The sequence below is a fragment of the Benincasa hispida genome, chromosome 5 (genome assembly GCF_027475165.1).
Source record: "Benincasa hispida cultivar pf3 chromosome 5, pf3_genome.v1.1, whole genome shotgun sequence".
NCBI classification, from domain to species: Eukaryota; Viridiplantae; Streptophyta; class Magnoliopsida; order Cucurbitales; family Cucurbitaceae; genus Benincasa; species Benincasa hispida.
The window spans coordinates 23,590,542-23,614,802 of NC_143482.1; the positions used below are offsets into that span (position 1 = coordinate 23,590,542).

The 24,261-nt window shown below is 36.6% G+C and overlaps 1 protein-coding gene and 1 pseudogene across 5 annotated transcripts in view; both read right to left on the reverse strand.

The window, feature by feature from the left end:
* Positions 1-612: 612 nt before the first annotated feature.
* LOC120078169 (uncharacterized) overlaps positions 613-24,261 on the reverse strand; it is a 32,780-nt gene continuing 9,131 nt past the window's right edge. For all 4 annotated transcript variants that reach the window (XM_090313978.1, XM_090313979.1, XM_090313980.1 and 1 more), the window contains 14 exons: positions 22,628-22,739; positions 22,431-22,553; positions 22,232-22,324; positions 22,022-22,112; positions 14,702-14,777; positions 14,348-14,394; positions 5,814-5,981; positions 5,605-5,703; positions 5,220-5,288; positions 4,929-5,067; positions 2,653-2,851; positions 1,865-1,986; positions 1,668-1,707; positions 613-915 (listed from right to left, as the gene is read on the reverse strand). In XM_090313978.1, coding sequence (XP_090170104.1) covers positions 749-915; positions 1,668-1,707; positions 1,865-1,986; positions 2,653-2,851; positions 4,929-5,067; positions 5,220-5,288; positions 5,605-5,703; positions 5,814-5,981; positions 14,348-14,394; positions 14,702-14,777; positions 22,022-22,112; positions 22,232-22,324; positions 22,431-22,553; positions 22,628-22,739 — 1,545 coding nt within the window. In that variant the 3' untranslated portion in view covers positions 613-748. The remainder of the gene's footprint in view (positions 916-1,667; positions 1,708-1,864; positions 1,987-2,652; positions 2,852-4,928; positions 5,068-5,219; positions 5,289-5,604; positions 5,704-5,813; positions 5,982-14,347; positions 14,395-14,701; positions 14,778-22,021; positions 22,113-22,231; positions 22,325-22,430; positions 22,554-22,627; positions 22,740-24,261) is intronic.
* LOC150035985 (uncharacterized) lies at positions 9,416-11,112 on the reverse strand (annotated as a pseudogene). Its single transcript, XR_016529735.1, has one exon. The product of XR_016529735.1 is annotated as an uncharacterized LOC150035985 (transcript).

Here is a 24,261-nt window from a genome sequence, read left to right on the forward strand (position 1 = left end):
TGAAGTCATGGCTTTGAATTTTTAAAATGTATTTACCTTACAATATAATTTCTCTTCTTTTTTCGAGAAAGAAAGAGTGGAGTGAGCTATTATGTTGAGTTTTAAAGTCTTTTGAGTGTATTTTAATTTTAATAACAGAGAGAATTGACGGAGAGAAGTGTGAAATTTAATAGAGTAAAAGAGAGGGAGAGGGGTCCGCATAAGAAAAAGAAGAAAAATTGATTGTTTTCAAATATAGGAAAATGAACTAAAATATTTACAAATATAGCAAAATTTCACTCTGCCATATATCGTGATAGATTACTATCTATGTATATCTATGTCATGATAGATATTGCAGATAAACTGTGATATTTTATTATTATTCATAAATATTTTCAATAGCTGTCATTTAAAATACTTTTTCATTAATTTTCAAAATTTCTAGCAGGTAAATTTGTAAATATCTAAATGATGTTTAAGCATTATGGTTTAGAAAAGAAAAGAAAAAACTTCCATTCTGGATGATTCCCAGGTACAGAATTGTGTATTCTTCCCTCAGGATTTATAGCTTTATTATCATTATTCAAACTCAGCTGCATGAATAGGTGTAGAGAGAAAATAATATACATATTTGGGGAAAAAAAATAGTAAATCACTACTTGATAGATTGATAAAATAATAATTATAATTACAACAAAACTAATTAAGGAAACATAAATTAACTTACAATATTCTGGAAAAAAAAATAAAAAGAAAGAGAAGGAAACTATGAATCATCGTCGTCAGAGTCCATATCAGTATCTTGCTCATAAATTTGATACTCTTCTTCACTGCCATCTCCATCGTCCATCTTCAGGCCATCTTCATCCAACGACGGAAAGCTACCAAACAATTCTTGCAAATGTGTTCTCGAAACATTCTCCATGTTTAAATCTGAAATTCCATCACAGCTCAACTCAAAACTAATAAAGAAAGAAACATATATATATTATATAATTCACAGAAAATATTCAGTTTATACCTCTTTTAACTTTAGAGGTCGTATCAATTTAAGTCAACCACACATACGTTTCATTTGGAGAAGCCTCTCGTGAAACTTATAATTATATCGATTAAACTCCTAAACTTTCATAAATGAATAAATTTAGACCATCAGATGAAACTTCTTGTCTATGTATTTACTTTAATTATCCGTTTTGTAAAACTGATATATAAAGAAATCTACATGTGTTTGAAAATTAATGTATAGATGATCTTCAAAGGTGATCGTAATGGAAGGTTTAAATTGATTGATCTATGAAAATTTAAGAGTTTGATTGATTGAGATTATAAGTTTCATATGATATTGATTCAAGAGAAAGATGTAAGTTGATACACCGACAAAAATTCAATGTCTAAATTGGTACGACTATTAGTTCATACAACCCCAAAGTTTAGTATAAATCTATATTTGTCCTATAATTTATTTTCCCCATCTACTATTTCTAAACTCCATCCCCAAAGTAGTGGCTTCAAATTCTCTTCCTCAAAGTAAACATCTTCACAAAGTTATCAATTTCATGAACTTAAAAACAAACAAATCATTTTAGAAAAATAAAGTAAAACTGACTATTATCAACCCTTGCAAACAATAAAACTTGACAAGGAAAAAACAAAATAGAACTTGTAAAGAGGAGTGAAATTACATGAATGTGACTGCAGAGAAATCTCGTCATCGTCACCAACCTACAGAATAAGCAAATATTACAAATAAAAGCAGTAACATCAGACTGAGGACATGTTTGGAATAACTTTCTAAGGATTTAAAAAATTGATTTTAATCTTTAGAAAGTTAATTCAAACAAATATTCATATATGTAGGTAGGATGAACTATAAAATTACCATATCGAAATTGTCGTATGCATCTAATGCCTCATCACCACTCTCAACTCCTAAGCCATCTTCGCCATCTTCTTCATCTTCTTCGGCGTAATTAGCTTCCAATTTGTCATCATTGATCACAGCTGCAAAACTTAATCAGCGTTAATAAATACCCTTCACCTATTAGGCTATTACTAAGCTAACATCTTGTCCACTATACAATGAACCTTTAATGAATCTTTAAAATGATCCAAAATGATGAATAAACCAAAAAAGCTGAAAGGTTGGAAATAGCAGAGAATACCAGAAAAGAAACATTACATTGAAGTAATCAATTAATGCACATATCATGAAAAGCATAATCAATGAACAATTTACAAAGAAGTCTTTAGTCTTGCAAATATCAAAGCTCTCCCACCAACACCACAGCTTATTCAAAAATCTTTTGGTTACGCTCAGAACTGAATCTTGAAAAACTTTTAACAGAATCAACAAGTGAAAATTAATTCACTATTATTGTAATAATAGAAAAGGCCCGATAATGAAATTTTTTAGGATGGAAAATTAGCAACTGATTATCATTACAAAAAAGCTCAGATAATGTTCCCTGCCCTGGGAGGTGAGTATTTTCTTCTCTTAATTAGTCTGATTTCTGCTATCTGTGTTTCTTCTACACAGTAGCCAGATTTCATGGAAACTTTGCTTTCAATCATGCTGTGTTCCTATCCACAACGGAACGGAAGAAGAAGATAAAGGCAAACATAGGGAAACACACAAATAAATAGAAATTGTTGAGTTTTAATTTAAACCTGCGTTGGTTTCATGTTCCCCTCCCTGATCGACCTTTGAGCACTCTTTTCTATCCTCCCTCTTCAATTTTTCAAAGCTTTCAGAGGCTGCTCTGAGCAAAGCTTCAGCACCTGCTGTTGGGAACACTGATAAAAACCTCATCATGATTCGTTGTCGGATGCAATTTATGATACGCAGAGAAAACCATCCGGATTCATACTGTACATGCCAAAAATATGAAATCAGATCCCAAATCAACAGTAGGATATTTATAATCCTATTTACATTTAGTTGCTAAGGAAATTCATAGAATTTTAAATCCTATGCAGGTACAATAACAAAATAATGACATAGTCCACAATTAGTTTTTTTTGTTGTTTTTTTTTTTTTTTTTTTTGGGGGGGGGGGTGTTGGGTAACAGGAGAGTTTAGGGCTCAGAAGGATTACTTAAACTTGATTTAGAAAAGACTTTTGATCAGGTTGACTGAGATTTTCTTGAGAAAGTGCTTCTTCTCAAAGGGTTTGACTCTAAGTGGATTGGCTAGTTTAATGGTTGTATTCGAGACCCAAATTTTTCAGTTTAATTAACTCGGCCTCGTGGTAGAATACATGCTCTAGGAATTTGGTAAGGGGAAACTCTCTCTCCCCTTTTCTTTTCCTTCTAGTCATTGAGGTATTGAGTGTTCTGATTACTATTATTTATGAAAATGGGGCTTTAGAAGGTTTTGTGCTGGAAAAAACAAAGTCCACATTCATTCTTCAATTTGCTGATAATGCACTTTTATTTTGCAAATATAATGACAATATGTTAAATACTCTCATTAGAACTATTGAGTTATTTGAGTGATGTTCTGGCCAAAAGGTAAATTGTGAGAGATCGGCATTATGCGGGGTTAATGTGGAAGAAGATAAGTTGTACATGTCATGCCGGTTGCGTTATAAGGTTGAATCTTTTCCTTTTTTGTACATTGGCCTTCCACTTGGCGGATATCCAAAGAAAGTTTCTTTTTGGCAGCCAATAATTGATAAAATTCAAAAGAAATTGGATAGATGGAAATGATTTAGCTTATCTCAAGGTGGAAGACTTTGTGCATATTATCACGTCTTCTTTCTTAGTGTCGGCCAAGGTGGTCGTAGTTGAGAGAATTATGAAATCTTTCTTTTGGGAAGGTCAAAAGGGGAATAAAATTAACCACCCAGTCAAATGGGATCTGGTTTCCAAGTCACAGCTGGATGGCAGTCTCGGTTTTTGGGGATTGAAAATCAGGAATTTGGCTTTGTTGGCACAATGGGGTTGGAGATATATTCATGAAGCAGATTCCCTTTGGTATCAATCGTTCAAAGAATTCATGGGAAGAATACTTATAATTGGCTACTAAGTGTTAGTAAGTTCTTGATCGATCATTCTCCTTCAACCTACGGCCTAAAAATCTTCATTGCCTTTCTTCTACCCTGAAACAGCTCACTGAATCCCCCTCTAACCAGACATTTTTTAAGGAAGACCGCTCGGATGACCATGTTTTTTGGGTCAAGAAGTTATCAAACAGAAGAGGACACTTCGCAGAGATTACAAAATCGGAAAGCAATGGAGGCTGTAACAAACTAATCATCCCAGCTGGGGAGAATAGAAGAGGTTGGAAACTATTTATAGACTTACTCACAAATGGAAGTTCAGAAGCTCATTCCATGATGATTGGTTCGACATTCAAGAGGCTCTCAGAGAAAATCTAAGTGAGAAATGCACCATTAGCCCCCTCCAAGTCAATAGAGCCATCTTGAATTGTGATAGCAGCGAACAAGCAAAAAAACTGACCCAGGTACATGGGTGGCAAACCATCAGAGGATTCAAATATTGATGTCGATATCGATATCAAGATTTCAATTTTGAAAAATATATCAATGGATATATCGATATCAATGAATATTTTTATAAATAAAGAAAATTATAAAAATGATTTAAATTAATAATTGAGTCTTTTTACTACCAAATTAAGTTATTAACATTCATATTCATATTAAGAATAATAAATGATAATGTGCCATGTTTTATGTGTGTTTATAAAATATATTGGAGATATTAATTAATCCTTAATATTGATGTCGAACCTCCAATATATAGATATATTGACAGATATATCGATATATCATCAGATATTTCAATCCTCAATTAAAGGAATCCTCCTGCCTTTTTTCCTTCTTTTTTCCCCTTAATTTCCTTGAAATGAATACTGGAGCAGGGGAAAAGGTTGAAGACATATTTATATAATACGATAAATTAATAACTTATTAAACTCACCGAACATGATGCTTCCTCGGAGGGTTTTCTTATCTCTTCTTGAATATACTCATCTTCAAGTTCGAAAAGTTGCAATGATGTTTGGAACTTGTGAGGAAAAACTTGAAATGCACTTATCTCTGCATGTCCGTAACACAATCTACGTGGAAGGAAAAATTGAAACACATAAATGATGAGGTAACAAAAGAAAGACCACTTCAATATCAATCAGCTTAGATCCAATGCATTACAATGAAATTCTGGTTCTGAATGCCTTATTTTGTACAGAACTTATGGTAAAAACAAACTTACTTGTTGGAAGCATTGGAATTGCAATAACTTCGTAATGATGCGGGAACTCGAAAATCAATTCGTTGGTATCTGTTATAATGGAAATGTCAATTCATTGATTTCTTATATGGTGTTTATATTTGTGGATAAACATAAACGTGGAGCAAACTCTCTCAGTAGGTCAGTTCAGAAAATTCTTAATGTCTTATTAAGATGATGCGAGTTAATGCCTTATTGAGAAAATGTGTGTTAACTGCGTCCCTAAAAAGAACCATAAAGCAGTAAAAACTCAACTACAAATCAGGTTTATTTCTTAGTCATGGAATCTATGTACATAGAATGATCCTAGGAAATGAAGGAGCAATTAAAATATAGAAAAGTGCAATCATTTAAACAGGGTGCTCACATGCGAGAATCACGATCTTTTCGAGGATCATAACCTTTTTTTATCCAAAATCTTTGGAAAGGTCCACTGGAAAAGTAATATGCAATTCTAGAAAGAAGCCTGCACAATAAAAATAATAAATAATAGAAAAAGAAACACAAAAATGAGTTCTATCTATGGATGATAAAAAGAAAAATATCATGGATGGTGAGTAGCTTGGAGGTCAAAACCTTCTCAACACTCCATGGCTAAAAGTTAGGCCCATATCAAGCAGTCGTTGAACTAGAGAATCCTTTGGCCATATAGGACGTTCATCGAACAACTTAGACACAGCAACTTGAAAATCCCATTCATCTGAGCCTTGGGGTACGTACTTCTCCCATATTACAGTCTTTGGAATATGTAAGAATGTTAAGTCCAATAAAAGAAGGTGGAAAAAAAAAGATTGCGTTCAAGGTCCACTAAAATAAATTCAATTCTTAAAAAACCTCAAGACTTAGGAACATAATGATAAGAATGGACTTTTCTCCTTACTTTATTAACAGTAGGGAAGAATTGGAGAGCTTCCCTTCTCTCCCATCAATCTCAAAATATGAGATTTGATTACAAAATCCTCAATGTCCCTCCATGGTCTCACTCCCTCTTACAAATAACCTCCTCTCCCCGTGGTCCCTCCCCTTTTCTCTCTCTTTTCTGTTTTGACCCCCCTCTAACTAACAATATTCCCTATCCTTTATTTACTTTGATATTTGCTCATTTTCCTTCTTTTTCTTTCTTCTTTGGTAAACTTTGGTTATCAAGGGTTTATCAATACTCACTCCCCAAAGAGCCACCTTGTCCTCAAGGTGGAAATCAGGGAATTGATCCTTGATCACATCTGAAAGCTCCCATGTTGCCTCGGTATGGTCTCCATTCTCCCAACGAATCAGTACTTCTATTTGTTTGTCCCCGGAAGGTGATGTTCCGATGCCTAACAATTCAGCAGGTTGTGTTATAAAGCTCAACTCTTCGGTCAGATTAGGGGGAATCGGTATTTGTGGTAAATTACAACCAACTGCTTTCCGAAGGACTGATACATGAAATACAGGATGTATACCGGTTCCAGCTGGTAGGGCAAGCTTGTATGTTGTCTTCTCGATACGGTCGATCACCTGAAATGGTCCTACAAACCGTGGTGCTAGCTTTGGATGTTTATTCTTAGCTATAGATGACTGCCTATAGGGTTTAAGTTTGAGGTAGACCCAGTCCTCTAAGCCAAACTCCACATCCCTCCTCTTGGCATTAGCCGATTTCGTCATCTGTTGTTGGGCCTTGTGTAGGGAGTTCTTCAATTTGGTTATCATTATGTTCCTATCTCGCAGCTGGATGTCAACTTCACTGACTAAAGCTTGAATCATTTGTGTACCCGAGAACTAGTGATGGTGGGCAGCCATACAAAACCTCGAAGGGGGTACCTTGGGCAGATGTGTGAAATGAAGTATTATAACAAAATTCAGCCCAAGGTATCCACTTAGCCCATTGTTTAGGATTATGCATAGTAAAACATCTCAGGTACGTTTCAATACCTCGGTTAACCACCTCTGTTTGCCCATCCGTCTGGGGATGGTAGGCTATACTTCTACACAATTGAGTTCCCATCACACGGAAGAGTTCTTCCCAAAACAAGCTAGTGAAGATCTTGTCACGGTCGGATATGATGCTTCAAGGATATCCATGTAGTCGCACAATTTCTCTAACAAATACTTCAGCCACAAACCGAGCAGAAAATGGATGTCTTAAGGTGATGAAGTGGGCGTATTTGGACAAACAGTCTACTACTACCATGATGATATCGAATCCTTCAGATTTGGGCAGTCCTTCAATGAAGTCCATGGAGATATCTACCCATACTCTATCCGGAATTGGTAATGCTTGTAGGAGACCTGCTGGTGCAAGGGACAAGTATTTGGCCTGCTGACAAATCCCACAATCTGCCACATACTGCTGTACCACCTTCTTCATTCCCTTCCAATAGACTTCCTTAGACATTCTTTGATAAGTTTTCAAGCTCCCTTGACGTCCTCCGATGGGGCTGTTATGGAACTCATGTAACAGTAGGGATATTGTAGGGGAAGTGGCTGGTAGCACAATCCTACCTTTGTAGTAAAGCACTTCACCTTTCAGACTATATCCATCAGGGGCTGGTTGGGCAATTAGTAAAGCTTGTTGTATCCCATTCAATTCCTCATCCGCACCCACCTGTTCAACAAACACTACTGTATTCAGCCCTTTTATTACACTTATCATCCCTAGTTCCAGTGAAGTAGGTAATCGGGAGAGGGCATCTGCTGCAGAATTTTCAGCTCCCTTCTTATACTCAATGCTGAAATCATATCCCATAAGTTTGGCAATCCATCTCTGATACTCTCCGATTGTTCTAGAAGGAACTTCAAGCTTTTCTGGTCTGTCCGGACTATGAAGTGTCTCCCTAGAAGGTACGGCCTCCACTTTTGCATGGCAAACACCATAGCCATTAGTTCCCTTTCATATACTACCTTAAAGCAATGAGTGGGAGGCAGCGCTTGGCTGAAATACGCCAGTGGCCTTTTGTTTTGCATTAACACAGCTCCCACTCCCACCCCTGATGCATCCGTCTCTACCACAAATGGTTCGTTAAAGTTGGGTAATCCCAACACTGGTACAGAAACCATGGCTGATTTGAGACGTTGGAACGCTTCCTCCCCTTCCTCATTCCATTGGAAACTTCCCTTCTTCAGTAACTAAGTCAATGGCAAAGCTATGGTGCCATAGTTGGCCACAAATTTTCTGTAGTATCCGGTGAGGCCGAGGAAACCCCTCAACTCCTTCACATTACGTGGTGTAGGCCAGCTATTCATAGCTTCCAGCTTAGATGGATCGGCCGATACTCCATTGGCAGAAATAATATGTCCCAAATACTCAATACTCGCTGCCCCAAACTGACACTTCTTCCAATTGGCTACCAGCTGATTGTCAATCAGCACTTCCAATATAGTTGTTAGATGACTCATGTGTTCCTCCAATGTCCTACTATAGATCAAAATGTCATCAAAGAAGACCAACGCGAACCGACGAAGATATGATTTAAGGATTTCATTCATAAGGGCTTGGAAAGTAGATGGAGCATTCCTCAACCCGAATGGCATCACCAAGAACTCGTAGTGGCCCTTATGTGTTCTAAAAGCCGTTTTGTGGATGTCTTTTGAGTGGACTCAAATTTGATGATAACCTGATTTTAAATCAATGTTTGAGAAGATTATGGCACCATATAACTCATCTAATAACTCATCTACAATAGGAATAGGCTACTTATCTGGAATGGTTACACTATTCAGGGCACGGTAGTCTATGCAGAAACGCCAACTCCCATCCTTCTTTTTAACCAACAAAACTAGGCTAGAATAAGCACTTTGACTTGGTTGAATGACTCTTGCCATTAGCATCTCTTTCACCATCCTTTCGATCTCATCTTTCTGAAATTTAGGATACCTATAAGGCCTCACATTAATAGGTCCAGCTCCCGGAAGAAGCTCAATGGTGTGATCTTGGTTTCGTTGAGGAGGTAGTTCAGCTGGAGTTTGAAAAACCACTTCAAATTTCTTTAGTACTTGTTGGATTTCCGGTGGTATCTCAGTGTTATTCTTCATTGTTTCAGCCTCACTGTCTTCTTCTTCCTCTGTCTTGCCTCAGGTTAAGGTCTAAACCATTCAATTCAATCAAAACTCCATGGTCTCCTCCCCTAATTGCCTTGGCCATGGATTTCAATGATATTTGTGATTTCACCAAGCCTCGGTCTCCTTGCAATTGGACTGTCCATTCCCCCACTTTGAACTCCATTGTTGATAATCTGTAATAAAAAATGATTTGCCCAAGAGTTTCCAGCCACACTACTCCTAGGATAACATCCGCACTACCCAACGATAGAGGAAGAAAATCTTGAATAATGGATAGATCAGAGATGGTAATATACACACCTTTGCACACTCCCGCGGCTTGAATTGTCCCCCCCCCCCCCCCCCCCCCCCGATCCCAACACTACATCGTAACCTTCAGAAGGTGATATGGGTAGCTGTAGTTCTGTGACTAATTCTGAAGTAATGAAGTTGTGAGTTGCTCCCCCGTCAATCAATACAACCACCTCCCTTTCCCCAATGATTCCCCTCACCTTGATCGTTTTTGGTGAACTCAATCCGGCTAGTGAATTTAAAGACAGATTCGCGATCTCCTTTTCATCCCTCGGTGGTGTTCGATCTGGTTTGTATTCAACTATATTCGGTTCTTCCCCTTCCTCTACTAAATCTTCCCCCTCTTGAACAAACATGAACTGCAGCTCTTTTTTCTTACAACGGTGGCCAAAACTGAACTTCTCGTCGCACCTAAAACACAGACCCTTATCCCGTTTCTCCTTCATCTCCGCATCGGAAAGCCTCCGAAATGAGCCACCGGCGATCCCCTTCGTCCCTGTTTCTCCTCGCGCAACAATGGTGGCAGACGACCCGATCGAACTCCCCCGGCTCGGGTTGATTGTAATGGTTCGATTAACCGGGTTACTCGACCAACGGTTGCTTGATCCACCCGCGTTTCCCCCTGTCTTTGCGTTCGGGTTGTGGATCCCCTCCGACCCGACCCCCTTGCCTAGACGCCTTTGCAACATTTGGTCTTCCTCGATCAACTGGGCCATTTCATTTTGGCCTTCAATCTTTCGGGCTTCAGCTTCCTCATCTCACTTTGGATCTTTTCTTTAAGCCCACAGACGAATTTACTCTCCAAAGCCTTATCGCCCAACTCCTTCAGCCCAGCAGAGTATCTCTCAAACTTCCTCCGATAGTCCCTCACCGATGTCTCCTGCTGCAGCCGCATCACTCGGGCATAACGATCCGCTTCACTCGTTGGCCAGAATCTTGTTAAAAACAACTCTCTGAATTGCAAACAGCTACTCACCGGTGACCAATCGTCCTCCCATTGATACCAGTCGAGTGCTTCCCCCTCCAAACATAGGACTGCCGCATCCAACTTGTCTTTCTCCGATAGCCTGTTTACGACAAAATACCTCTCTACCCGATGTAACCATCGGTCCGAATTCTCGTCCTCTTCCCCTTTGAAGATAGGTACTTCCAATTTCCTCAGCCGCATATCAAACAACGGAATCTCTTTATTCGCAGGTGCGTGTATTCCTTCTTGATTTTCTGTTCTGGATGAAGAACCCTCTGTTACTTGCTTCCCTTTATCTGTTGGAGTTCTCTCCGATGATGGCGGTTGCCTCTCCAGGTTGCCCATTGTTTCAATTTTCGACAACACTAAGGCCATTTGAGCCAACATGCTACCCATCCAATCTTTCACTTCTTTAGCTTGTACTACCATCCTTCCATCTCCAGTTGTTTTTCTTCCATTGTAATTAATCGAGCTTCCATCTCCCCACCATGCCCAGGTGAGTGCTCTGATACCAACTGATAAGAATGGACTTTTCTTCTTATTTTATTAATAGTAGGGAAGAATTGGAGAGCTTCCCTTCTCTCCCATCAGTCTCAAAATATGAGATTTGATTACAAAATCCTCAATGCCCCTCCATGGTCTCACTCCCTCTTCCAAATAACCTCCTCTCCCCGTGGTCCCTCCCCTTTTCTCTCTCTTTTCTGTTTTGACCCCCCTCTCACTAACAATATTCCCTATCCTTTATTTACTTTGATATTTGCTCATTTTCCTTCTTTTTCTTTCTTCTTTGGTAAACTTTGGTTATCAAGGGTTTATCACATAAAGATACGCAGCATCAAACCTACAAATGACCATAGAGAAATAATAATCCTAAACAGATCCGTTTTAAGAATTACTATTGATCTAGATGGCCAAATTTTAAGAATTATTCTGAGAATTTAGACATTGGTTTTTATATTTCATTCCTCTTTAATTTGGTGGCCTAGTTGGTTCGAGTGTTTTACTTACATTTTATTTATTTCTTCACGTAATTGTTTTAAACTAAGGTTGACTGATAACTCTCATAAATGAGAGTTATTTAGCTCTAAAACTAAAGATTATTATGAAAATCATATATTTATTGACGAAAATCATACCAGATAGAGAAAATTTAAGTAAAAACAAGTTAAACCTATGTTTTGAGCCTTGGTTTATAAATAGAGGTGTTTTGGTGTAAACAGAGGTGTTTTGAGCCTTGGTTTATTGAATAGAGGTGTTTTGGTGTAAAATAGTGAAGTTTTGGAAGTTTTTATAGGTTTTCGCCTAGTCACGCCCATAAGAACTGTGGCAGCCTCCAGAGCAAATCGATAAGGTCAATAAAAATCACAAATTTACTGATTCTGTTATAAAATCTCACCCAATCTCCACAATTCTTAACTGTCATAAAGAGGACAACTCCTCCATTGATCTTGACAGGAAGCCCTAGCCTTTCAGGCCTATATAAAAGGCAGTTAAAGCTCAAAAACTCAAGACATCTATCTATCATCTCAAATTCAAGCTCTCCTGCTCAAGCTCTTCTCATCTCCAATTTTCAGAGTACTAGTATATTCTGTTTTTCTTTTAGCCGGTACTCAAAGTCCCTCCTAGGGTTGCACAACTTTTCTTTGGACACTATTCGAAACAAAAACGTGTAAGTACTTCCTTCCTCCTTGAAGAAGGTTGAACATGTTAGAAAAGAAAATTCAGGTAGGAATTTCCCTTGAAAGTCTAGCTTTACTTTTTAGTTTCTAGATTCTGTTTAGTTGAACGCTTTGGGGCCGTTTGACCCATTAAGTTGTTGTAAACAATCCAACTTAATAGTAAACACTACTGAACTTACAAATTTATCGAGTAACTCCATCTTCCTTATTTTTTATGCTTTTCACATTTACCAAGGAACTTCATCTTCCCCTCTATCTCTGTTTTTCATATTTACCAAGTAACTCCATCTTACTTTCTTAATCTACTTTTCACAATTATCAAGGAACTCAATCTTACAACTCTATATCCAAACACAAACTTACTAACTCCAACATATTAACCCCAAACTTATTAACTCCACTTAGTGGGCCAAATGCCCCCTCCTTAAGTGCAATTTCTTTCATCTTTTATAAAGATGTTGGACTAAACGTCGTTAATCTCCCTTTTCTTAGTATTCTTTGTGTTCCTTTCCCCAATACGTGGAATAAACGTTGTTATCTCCCTTTTCTTAGTATTGTTTGTGTTCCCTTCCTCAATACTTGGGCTAATCGGGGTTTCTTTGTTTATTATACACCATTCTTTTTAATTTTTCAGTTTATTCATAAATGGGAATTTTGTCTCTTTTATAGCATGTATTTCTTTTTTTTTTTTTTTAATATGAGCTAAGCTCCTTGAGATTCAAAATATGTGAATGCCCTAAGATGGGAGGAAAAGTTCCAGTTGTGACATAGCAACTTTCCTCAACACTTAGCACTGTTTGCTTCCATTGAGCATAATTCTTGTTATTAATCTAAAATAATCACTTAGGTTAGCGAGTGTGGAATCTAATGTTCGAAAAGGTTGGATAATAAGCTATTTTCATAAAAGTAATATAGAAAAAGAGTCTAGGCATAGGACTTTGTTTTCTACTTTAGACATAGGGTACATAATGTCATAGTCATACTTCTCCAACTGTGTGGCACCATGATTTACACTTGATCATGGTCATCCTTAAGGGAAACTCATGTCCCAATCTACTTTTTGTTCGACTCTTTGTGGCTTCGTTGAACCTTAACGGCGGTAAGAGGAGGAACTCCCCAATCGAGTCTCTAAGGGGGTTTTTGGCTCAAGAAGTTGGAGTTGGAGAGAGTAGAGTTGTGAACTACACTCCATGTTTGGTCCAACTGACCATTCAACAACTTTCAACTTTCACTTTTTGAAACTGAACTTCCTCTTCTTGAGACTGAAGCAGAGGATGGGAGAAGCCCAGAGATTACATCGACTATAGCACTCCATCCTTTCCCTTTTTGACCTTCTCAAATAAAGATCCTCTACCTTCTCAAATAAAGATCCTCAAAGCAAAGTTTCCTCCTTTGTTTGAAAGGATCTAAAAAATAATAATAAAAAAATTACAGCAAATTTTAGCCTTCTTTCCCAAAAATATTGAGGATTTTGCAGAACTCTTTGTTGAATCCAGACAATCCCTTGCCCACGCCAAAGTGCCCAGCTCTAGTTCAATCTTCCCTACATTCCACAATAACTTCTACCATTTCCCACACTTTTGGAATGAAAAAACCTTCTTATCCACTAAAACCTTCCCCAAACGAAGCTTACATTTTAGAGGGAAGAAGAGGGGAAAAAAAACTAGAGAAAAAATTCCTCTTTCTTTTCTATTTCTTTTGTTTTTGCCATCATCATTGCTCCTACTACTTATTTTTCTTTCCAAAACAACCAATCCAATCATTCTATTTTGGTTACCTCGGTTTCAAACTTTGAGGAGGTCTTTATTTGTGAATTGAAATTTTGTAATCCTCTTGGGATTTGATACTTGAAATGTATAAATTTTATACTACTTGTTGCCAATGTATACTTGCACTAGGGGATTCTTTGTCTCGACAACCATCAATGATCCAATCATCAAATTTTAAAATGAACTTGTTAATGCAGCTCCTTGATATTTATTACGTATATCACTTATCATACAGTGAATTTAACAAGTAAACATGCATGAAAAGTAGTTAAGGATAACAAGAAAATACTCCTGCAACCAAAACATATTAAGTTTTCGCAAAAAAGAAAAAATAACAATAAAATATCGCAGTATAAACAACCAAGGATATCTTTGATGTTAAAATCAATTGCAAGAACAGGTTCTATATCCACCTGCAAAACATGAAAATAGGCATACTAATTAAAATATCATTTGAAAAATATAATGTGAAGTGCAACAAAAAGATGAATCCAGCGCAAAACATAAATGGCATCCTAAACTACATAAGGCTATATAACCTTGACAGTGGCTACAACACTCGAAAATGACCAATATACAAATCATTATTTGATTGCATTCGAAGCAAAATACAAATACGTGGAAGAAAAATACATGAGAAAATTAATAGAACATAAAAATGAACATAATATCAATAGTAAAAAGCTCTACTCTTCGACTAGCTGCAAGAAAGCTATTAACCTCATGAATTTCTTTGTAAGGATTATGTATAGTTTCTGATTTCTTTCTTGGAACATATACGCCAGGTGTTTTTAACCTGAAAAATCGAACAAATGGTAAAAATGTTTCATTTTGTACAGTAATCTTTTTATTGTTACAAAAGACGACAAGTAAATTTTTGGGAAAAAGAAAATATGAACAACAATAAAGATGGGAAAAAGTAGAATGAAGCAGCAAAATAAGAGAGAGAGAGAGAGAGAGAGAGAGAACTTTTACTGTAACCACAGAAAAGCGTCCTAAATGTTACCAATATCTTGAGATAAATATCCAATAAATAGCTAAATAAAAAACAAAAAGTATGTTGTCTTAAAAAATACTCTGATTTATTTGTACCAAATATTTGAAAGAATAGCCTGGGAAGTAGTAATCTATCAAGTTCTAACTAATCTTTACAATGTTCAGATATGATAATGTTGAACGCATTTTTTAATTTGAAAATAAATCAAATGCTAAAACAATTACCAAAAAAGGTGGTTTTTCGGCATCAAGTAGGTGTTGGAAATGGTAACTAAGTTAGCCTTCAATTAGTAGTTTCATAGTATATCATAAAAAATAAACTCAAAAGTATCAAATATATCATTACACACTACTAACCATTTCTTTTTGAAATAGAAACAAGAACTCATTACGAATTTGATAGGTTACAAATTTTTTATTTTGAAAAGAAAACAAAGTTTTCCATTAGAATAATGAAAAGAAACCGATGCTCAAAATACAAAGACACAAACTAAAGGAATATAATAACTACGTTGGAAATGAGTGGCTTCAAATCGGTCAAACCAAGAAAGTGATTTGTCTTGGAAAACAAGCTAATTTCTTTCAATCCAAATCACCGCAAGAAAAGCTTCAATCACATTTGACCATAACAATTGAGATTGAGCTTCAAAGATGAGCCAACCAAAATTTTATCAACGTTAGTTTTAAACGAATTATCGAACACTTAATGTATGTGAAAAATGGAGAACAAATTCCAGCAACAAGACCTAGAAAAACAACACTCAAAGAAGAGATGTTGAAGGTCTTCATTATTAGCCGCACAAAGCGAAAACATAGGACACAAGCAATGAGATGGAAGTTTCCTTTGGAGAATGGAAGAGCAATTCAATGACCCAAAAAATTTGATAATACTAAATCACCAATTAACCCAAAAGCTTAAGTTGATGGGTTGTGGTAAATTTAATTACATTAACACTTTAATACTCCCCTTCACTTGTGGGCTTGAAAATTTGTAGAAGACTATAAGGCCTCCTATTTATCACACGTATAAGAGGAGAGGCAAGACCTTTTATAATTATTTTATAGGCATGATTTCGCATCATTGGGATCCCATCCTTGAGCCCCCTTTTCTCAGGGCTTGGTTTTTTGTATGTGTGTATTCTTTCATTTTGTTCTCAATGAAAGTCATTTATTTTCATTTAGAAAAAAAAAAAAAAAAACAAACAAACAGAGAGAGGCAAAAAGGAGAATTCATATAGGTAGAGAAGATGGGGAATGTGGATTCTATTATGTTGAGAGTAGGGACCATGGCTTTTGATGCAAGGTTTATGTAGGGATTATTCTCATTAATAAAGGGGATATTTTGAGGAGAAGCCTTGAAGAGGAGAGAGCCAACACTCTAGAACTTGATGGTTGAGATACATATATCATGGAGTATACTTCCCTTGATTGGTATCTTGTTGGGTATTTTTTAGGTGCAGGTTGTGTAGATACCTAACAAATTGGTATTAGAGCTCGGTATATCTGAGGATAACAAGGAAGATGGCTCAGAAATTGGTCGATGATCGTTTTGATGCTATTGAGAAAGAGATATTGACATTGAAGGAAATGGTGGTGCTCATCATAAGTTGTATGTTAATAGATCCAAGATTCAATACTTAGGCCACTGGGTGTCGAGCAAAGGAGTTGACGCGGATGGGGATGAACTACGCTTGATGGTTAATTGGTCGTATTTAAAGAATGCAAGAGTTAAGAAGCTTTTTGGAGTTGACCAGTCATTACGAACGGTTTGTGTTGAACTATGGAAAATTGACAACTACTTTGACTAAATTGCTTCAAAAAGATTCATTTGCTTGGAATGAGGGGGCAGTGTTGGCTTCCAATAGACTTAAACATGCGATGACCACTCTTTCAGTACTATCCCTTCCTAATTTTTCTCTTCCATTTATTATTGAGATTGATGTTTCAGGAACCAAGCTTGGGGTTGTTTTTTTGCAAGTGTTCAACCCGATAGTTTATTTTAGTCAAGCCTTATCCCCAAGTGCACAAGTGAAGTCTATCTACAAACGAGAATAATGGTTGTGGTCCTTTTGGTTAAAAAATGGTGCCATTACTTATTAGGCCAACAAGTTCACTGTCATATCAGATTAGAAGGCTCTCAAGTTCTTGATTGTGCAGAGGGAGGTGCAACCATAGTTCCAAAGATGTTCTAACATAGATGTTAGTTCCAAAGATGCTCTAACATAGATGTTAATGCCTTGAGTTGGAAATTTGCTTTCTTAACTTGCCTGGAAGGAATTATTTGCATTTGATCATTTTCCAGCATGTTATTATGTTGACTCTTAACTCCACATGGCATAGTCGTTATCTAACACCCCTCCAAAAGATTACCACCTTTTAGATGGTTTTCTTTTCCATGGAAACCAGCTTTGTGTCCATAGAGTTCTCTCTGAGAGGCCATCATTTGAGAAGCTCACTCAAACAGCCTTGCTAGACTTTTTAGTCACGCCAAGACATATCTTTCACTTGTAGAACTATTCTTTTGGCCTCAACTACGAAATGATGTCAATAATTTTGTTAAAAGATGCTACATTTGTCAAACCTCCAAGGGGCACGCCCAACACACTGGCTTATACATTCCGCTACCTACCTGTTCCTACTAACATATAGGAAGACCTTTCCATGGACTTCATTCTTGGTTTGCCACGAACACAATGAGGTTATGCCTCCATTTTTGTTGTTGTGGATAGGTTTATCATTTTATTCCTCGCAAAAAAACCATTGATGCCTTAAAACCTTTTTTTTTTTTTTTTTGCAAAGGAACTTAAACATTGCTAACCTTTTCTTTAAGGATATTGTCAGGCTTCATGGAATCCCAAAACACTGGATTATACACTTGCTACCTGATCCTACTAACATATAGGAAGACCTTTCCTACGAACGTATCCGCTTCTTATCCACCAAAAGAAATAGAAAGAAAGAAGAGTTGGACCAAGCATCAAAAGGTTCCCTCTCAACCCCATGAGAAGTTCAAACTATTACTCTCCCACCAAATACCCTACACTAAAGCACACACCCCAACCTTCAAAAAAAACAAATAAATAAATAAATAACTCTCCCATCGAGCAATGGATGATGGAGAATCTCCTAAATCATATCATTAAAATGCTCTCTAACCGGCTAACTGAAAAGTGAACACTCCAAAATTGATGTTCAAAACATAACATGTATAAGTACAATTCCAAAATAAGTGATCCAGATCTTCATTTGCTATTTGACAAAGAATACAGCAAAGATACCCAACCAAGGATGGCATCTTCTCGAATTGCTAATGAGGCGAGTGAGGACTACGAGCTAGTAAGAGGACGAGCTAGTAAGAGGAAGGGTGTTATTTAAGATCGATTTTGAAAAAGCTTATGACCACGTGGATTGGAACTTCCTAGATAAGGTTTTTGGATAGGAAAGGTTTTGGTTACAAGTGACGTATATGGATGTGGGGATGCATGAGGAATGTGAGCTATTCATTTCTCATCAATGGGAGCTGTAGGGGTAACATGACGGCGTCAAGAGGTCTGAGGTAGAGAGATCCTCTTTCCCCTTTTCTTTTTCTCCTTGTTGTGGATGTCCTCAGAGAATGGTGAGTAAGTGTGTCGAAGGTAATATCATTGAGTCCTTTAAGGTGGGTAAGGATAGGGTGGCCCTATCCCATCTTCAATTTGCTGATGACACTCTTCTTTTGTTCTGGTAATGTTAATTCATTCTTGATGCTGAATCACGTTCTTGCCTTCTTTGAGGAGATGTCAGGTTTGAAGATTAACAGGGGAAAGTGTTTTGTCTTAGGTATCAATAGTCTAGAGGATAAGATCAGAAGGTGGCTGAGTGGATTGGTTGTGAGGTTGGGGGCCTTTCGTCTTCTTACCTGGGCCTTCCTCTCGAGAATAATCCAAAGTGAGTTTCCTTGTAGGATCTTGTGATGGATAAAGTTCGTAGTAGGTTGGCATCTTGGAAAAAGGATTTCATTTCTAAAGCGGGTCATTTTACTCTGATTAAGTCCGTCTTGAGTGGCATTCTAGTTTATTTCTTCTCTCTTTAGAGCTCAGGTGAGGTGCGTAAGAGTTTGGAGAGACTAATGCATCATTTCTTTTGGGAAGGGATTGATGAAGGAAAAGGAAAAGGAAAAGGCTCGCACCTTATAAGATGGGAGGTTATCGAAAAACCGATTTCTTTAGGGGGTTTAGAAATTGGGAACCTTAGGATTCGTAACAAAACCCTTTTAGCCAAATGGTTGTGGCACTTTTTGTCTGAGCCCAATTCTCTTTGGCGCAAGATTATTGTTAGTAAACATGGTCCCCATCCTTTTGAGTGGTTGGCTAAAGGGATTAAAGGCACCTACCGAAATCTTTGGAAAGATATTTCAAAAGAGCTTCCTACTTTTGTTCTTTGGGTCCAATGTGCGATGGGGGATGGGAGAGAGACATATTTTTTGGGAAGATCAATGGATAGGGGAAAGACCTCTCTATGAATTATTCCCCCAGGTGTATCATTTGTCTTCTTTTAAAAATCATTTCGTGGTTGATTTTCTTGTGTGGATAGGGAGCTCTTGCTCATTTTCCTTCGAGTATCGTGCTCTTTCCAATAAGGAAACGACAGATGTAGTTGCTCTCCTTTCTCTTCTTGAGAGTCACTGCTTTTGTCTTGGGAGGAGAGATGTGAGAGTTTGGAGTTCAAATCCTTTGGAAGGGTTGTCCTGTAAGTCTTTCTTCCAGTGTTTGGTTGATCCTTCTATTTTGGGTGGGTCTAGCTTTTCGTCACTGTGGAGGATTAAGGTTCCTAGAAAGTGAGATTCTTTACTTGGCAAGTTCTTCACGACTGTATTAGTACATTGGATAGGCTTGTTAGGAAGATGTCGTTGCTAGTTAGGCCTTTTTGCTATATTTTTTGTCGAAAGGTGGAGAAAGACTTGGATCATATTCTTTGGCGACGTGAGTTTGCGAGCTTTGTCTGGGACTCTTTTTTCCAGATGTTTGGCATGATGTGTGCTCGTCACAGAGATGTTAGAGACATGTTCGAGGAGTTCCTCCTCAATCCGCCGTTTGGGGAGAAAGACCGTTTTCTCTGGCTTGCAAGCGTTTGTGCTATTATTTGGGTACTGTGAGGTGAAAGGATGGCAGGGTGTTTAGGGTGGTTAAGAGGGATGCTAGAGAAATTTAGTCTCTTGTTCCTTTTCATGTTTCTCATTCGGCTTTGATTTCGAAGATTTTTATAATTATTCTATAGACATGATTTTGTTAATTGGAGTCCCTTCTTGTAGAGAGATTCCCTTTTTGTGGGCTTGATTTTTGTATGCCAGTGTATTCTTTCATTTTTTTCTCAAGGAAAGTTGTTGTTCTTTTCCCAAAAAATAATAATATAATATTTTTTTTTTAGGAAAAAAGGGAAAAAAAACATTAATCCACCAGAAAGAAGATACCAACAGGAAAGTGTTTACTATTCCATTGAGCTTCAAGAACGTAGGCTAAGAAAATACCATAAACTTTTCCCTCACAGTAGACTTCATGGATTATCTATGAGAAGGAGAAAAAATCAAGCTGTGGAAAAGTTGAGGAACAAAGCCATTCAGCTAATTCAATTTCTAACTACTCCAAGAAAATTTGCCCACTGGAATTTGCCAACCTGATGATTCAAGATCCAGATGGACAATTAAGTCAACACCTGATAAGTTCTTCTACAGAGATGGGTGGAGTCGAAATTATAGTGAGTTGAATACATGAAAATAGAGGAAATCTGCATCAATAATGAAGAAGCTATCAAATTCATGTTTGGAAAATTTCCTATTGGAGTGTATTGTTTTGAGGTTAATTTTGCTTTGCTAATATTATGGTCCAATGCAGTCCAGGCTCTAACATATGAGATTTGGAACGAACAATTTTTCCATGACAAACCACTTGATTGGACAGATCGGTTGGGATCAGCACATTTTCTTGCCTCATCATGCTGTTATCAATCTAAAGCTTTTGCCAAGATTCACGGCATGTGTTTGAACTAGAATGTTTTCATTAATTCGGCTTAATTTCTGTCTTTTTGTCTTTGTATTACTCGATATGTATCCTTGTTATTTTTGTTGTTCTTGGTATCTTGTATTTTGTATTTTGGAGCACTGGACTCTTTTTATTACATGAATGAAAAGTACTGTTTCCATTTCAGAAAAAATAATAGATTGATTAGTCCAATTAGTAATTTTGAAAAGCATCCCAAGGTAAGGAGAGTTAATCACTCAAGTGAATTGGTCTCACACAGCAAAGTCAGGTTTCCAGCGGATGAATAAATCTTTGCCACTGAAATTTAATGCTTCTTGGATATTTTATTGGTATTCTTACAAGCTCAAAACTACGTTTTCAATTGGAGTATTTAAAATCATAGGAAGAAGGACGAATCAATTTTGCAGTTCACCCGCCTATTCCCAACTTCATCATTTTTTAACACGAGTAAAAGTTATTTTTTGGTGAGAGGAAACTGCAAGCTAAACCCTAGAATAGTTAGTTACCAGTTAGGCTGTTAGTCCTGATTGATTAGTATATTAGCTATGGTTGGTTATTAGGTTTTTTTTTCCTTTTTTTCCTTTTCTTTTTTATAAAAAAGAACTACTTTCATTGAAAAAAAAAATGAAAGAATACAAAGCAACAAAAGAAACCCACAAAAAGGAGGAAAACCCACCATAAAAAGGGACTCCGACTATGCAAAATAACTCCTATAGAATAGTTACAAAAAGCCTTCAAATTCAAAGCCCATAGAGAGACATGATAACGCATTAGGGACCAAATCTCACAAGGGTCCTATTCCACACCTCTAAAAACTCTATTGTTCCACTCACCTCACACCACCCACAAAATAGCACACCCCTATATTTGGGTGTTTTTTCAGTTTAGTTAACGTTTCAGGGAAAAAAAAAAAAAAAAAAAAAAAAAAGCAGCCTATAATAACAGAAATATGAGAGGTTGAAAGTGTTACGAACAAACTAATATAAGCACCCAATATAACCAAATGATAGATGCAAAAAATTCTTACACTAAATTTTCAGGCACATCCTTAATCGAAAATAATGGAGGAACTAAAATCATAGTATCCTCCTTGTCCACATCAACGGCATTACCCTTCCCTGCATAAACCACATGTAGAGTTTACTTTACTCATTTAATAAATTTAAGACACAACTCTAGCAATCATATGTAACTCTTATATGTATAATAATATAGACATTAAACACAAAAATAACACCTAAACATGGTTCGTGCATTTCTGCCCAATTCCCCTTCTTCCTCCGGGTAGCATCCGCATGAACAGCAATGACGTGTTGGTAGTCAATCATGCCTTAAAATATGTTGAAATAAAGTTTAGAAAAGAGAACTCATAGGCATTCAAATATGAATAACATAAATCAGAAAACTTAGTCCAAGAGAATAAATATCCATCAAACCCTCAAAATGATATGCTTCAGGCACACGAGCAACCATCTCAAAATCAAGGTTGGCTTCATCTTCTCTAGGTACTTCTTTTTCAACTTTCATGATTCCCTCGATAGTATCACTTTTTGAATGGCCTTTCATCATATCAATTCTTGAGTTAGTAATTCCATATGCTTCAAATATTGAAAACGAATTTATAAATACGCACATATTTTCAAAAGAAAACAACTGCATGGGCGAAGCTCCCCATATGTCGGATGTGAATATGGATCTTCCGGTCTAAAGCGAAGCTCTAACTTACTTGATTGGATATCACGAACCTAGAACACCACAGTTAAAGGAGAAAGCTGAATTATCAAAACATGAAGAAATAACGAAATACATTGTAACAATAAATTAAGGAAATAATGAAAATATAAAAATTAATATATAAGAGATTTGGTTTGTGAACCATTTAAGTTCACGAGATGATGTATAAAATAATATATAAAATTCATGTTTTAAGAAATAATACAGGCAAGCCCATTTACCAAAGGCAAAATTGATCGTCTCCAAAAGGAATATAGTTTTTTATTTTTAACAAGATATAACGATTTCCATTAAGAAAATGAAAAGAGATTAATGTTTAAGGATACAAAACTCCTAAAGTGGCAAAAGTTAACAATACAAAACAAAATACAACACTAACTGAGAACATAAAAAAAAGAAATAGGAAGGACAAAAGAATAGAAGCAACCCAGACCAAGTAAATAGGGAAAATAAAAGAGTTCTAGATTCTGTTAGAATGAATTTCTTATCATTTAATTAGATAAAAAGTACATATATATAGGAGAATGAGAAACCCTAATCTAGGATATATAAAATTACAATAAAGGATAATTGTACATATTAATTTAAATATATCTTATAACACTCCCCCTCAAGCTGGAGCAAATATGTCAATCATGTCCAGTTTGTTGCATAAATAGCTTATTCTTGCTCCATTTACAGCTTTGGTAAATATATCTCCCAATTGTTCTCTAGTCTTCACATATCCTGTAGATATTAACCCTTCTTGTATTTTCTCGCGAACAAAGTGACAATCCACTTCAAAATGTTTAGTTCATTCATAAAATACTGGACTGGATGCAGTGTGAAGTGCAGCTTGATTATCACGCCATAATCTAGCTGGCATGGTAACGCGGAAACTCATCTTAGATAAAAGTTGATGTATCCACACTATTTCACACACGAATTGTGTCATAGCTCTATTCTGACTCGGCACTCGAACGAGAAACTACATTTTGTTTCTTACTTTTCCATAACACTAGGTTTCCTCCTACAAAAACACAATATCCAGAGGTTGATTACCTATTCTCTCGAGATCCAGCCCAATCAGCATCTGAAAAACATTCAACCCTTGTATGACCATGATCTTTATATAAGATTCCATGTCCATGTGCAGCTTTTAGATAATATAGAATTTGTTCTACTGCAGCCCAATGATCCACTGTAGGAGAAGACAAACTGACTCACAATATTCATGGAGTAAGCAATATATGGTCGTGTCACTGTTAAATAGTTCAACTTTCCAACTAATCTTCTATATCTCTCAGGATCTTTAAATAATTCTCCTTCTCAAGAAAGTTGCAAATTTGGTATCATCGGATACTACATGGTTTGACTCCTAATTTTCCAGTCTCAGAGAACAAATCAAGTACATACTTCCATTGTGACAGATGAATACCTTTCTTACTTTTCATTACTTCAATACCCAAGAAATACTTCAATTGTCCCAAATCTTTAGTATGAAATTGACCCTGAAGAAAAGTCTTGAGAGAAGATATACCTAATATACCATTT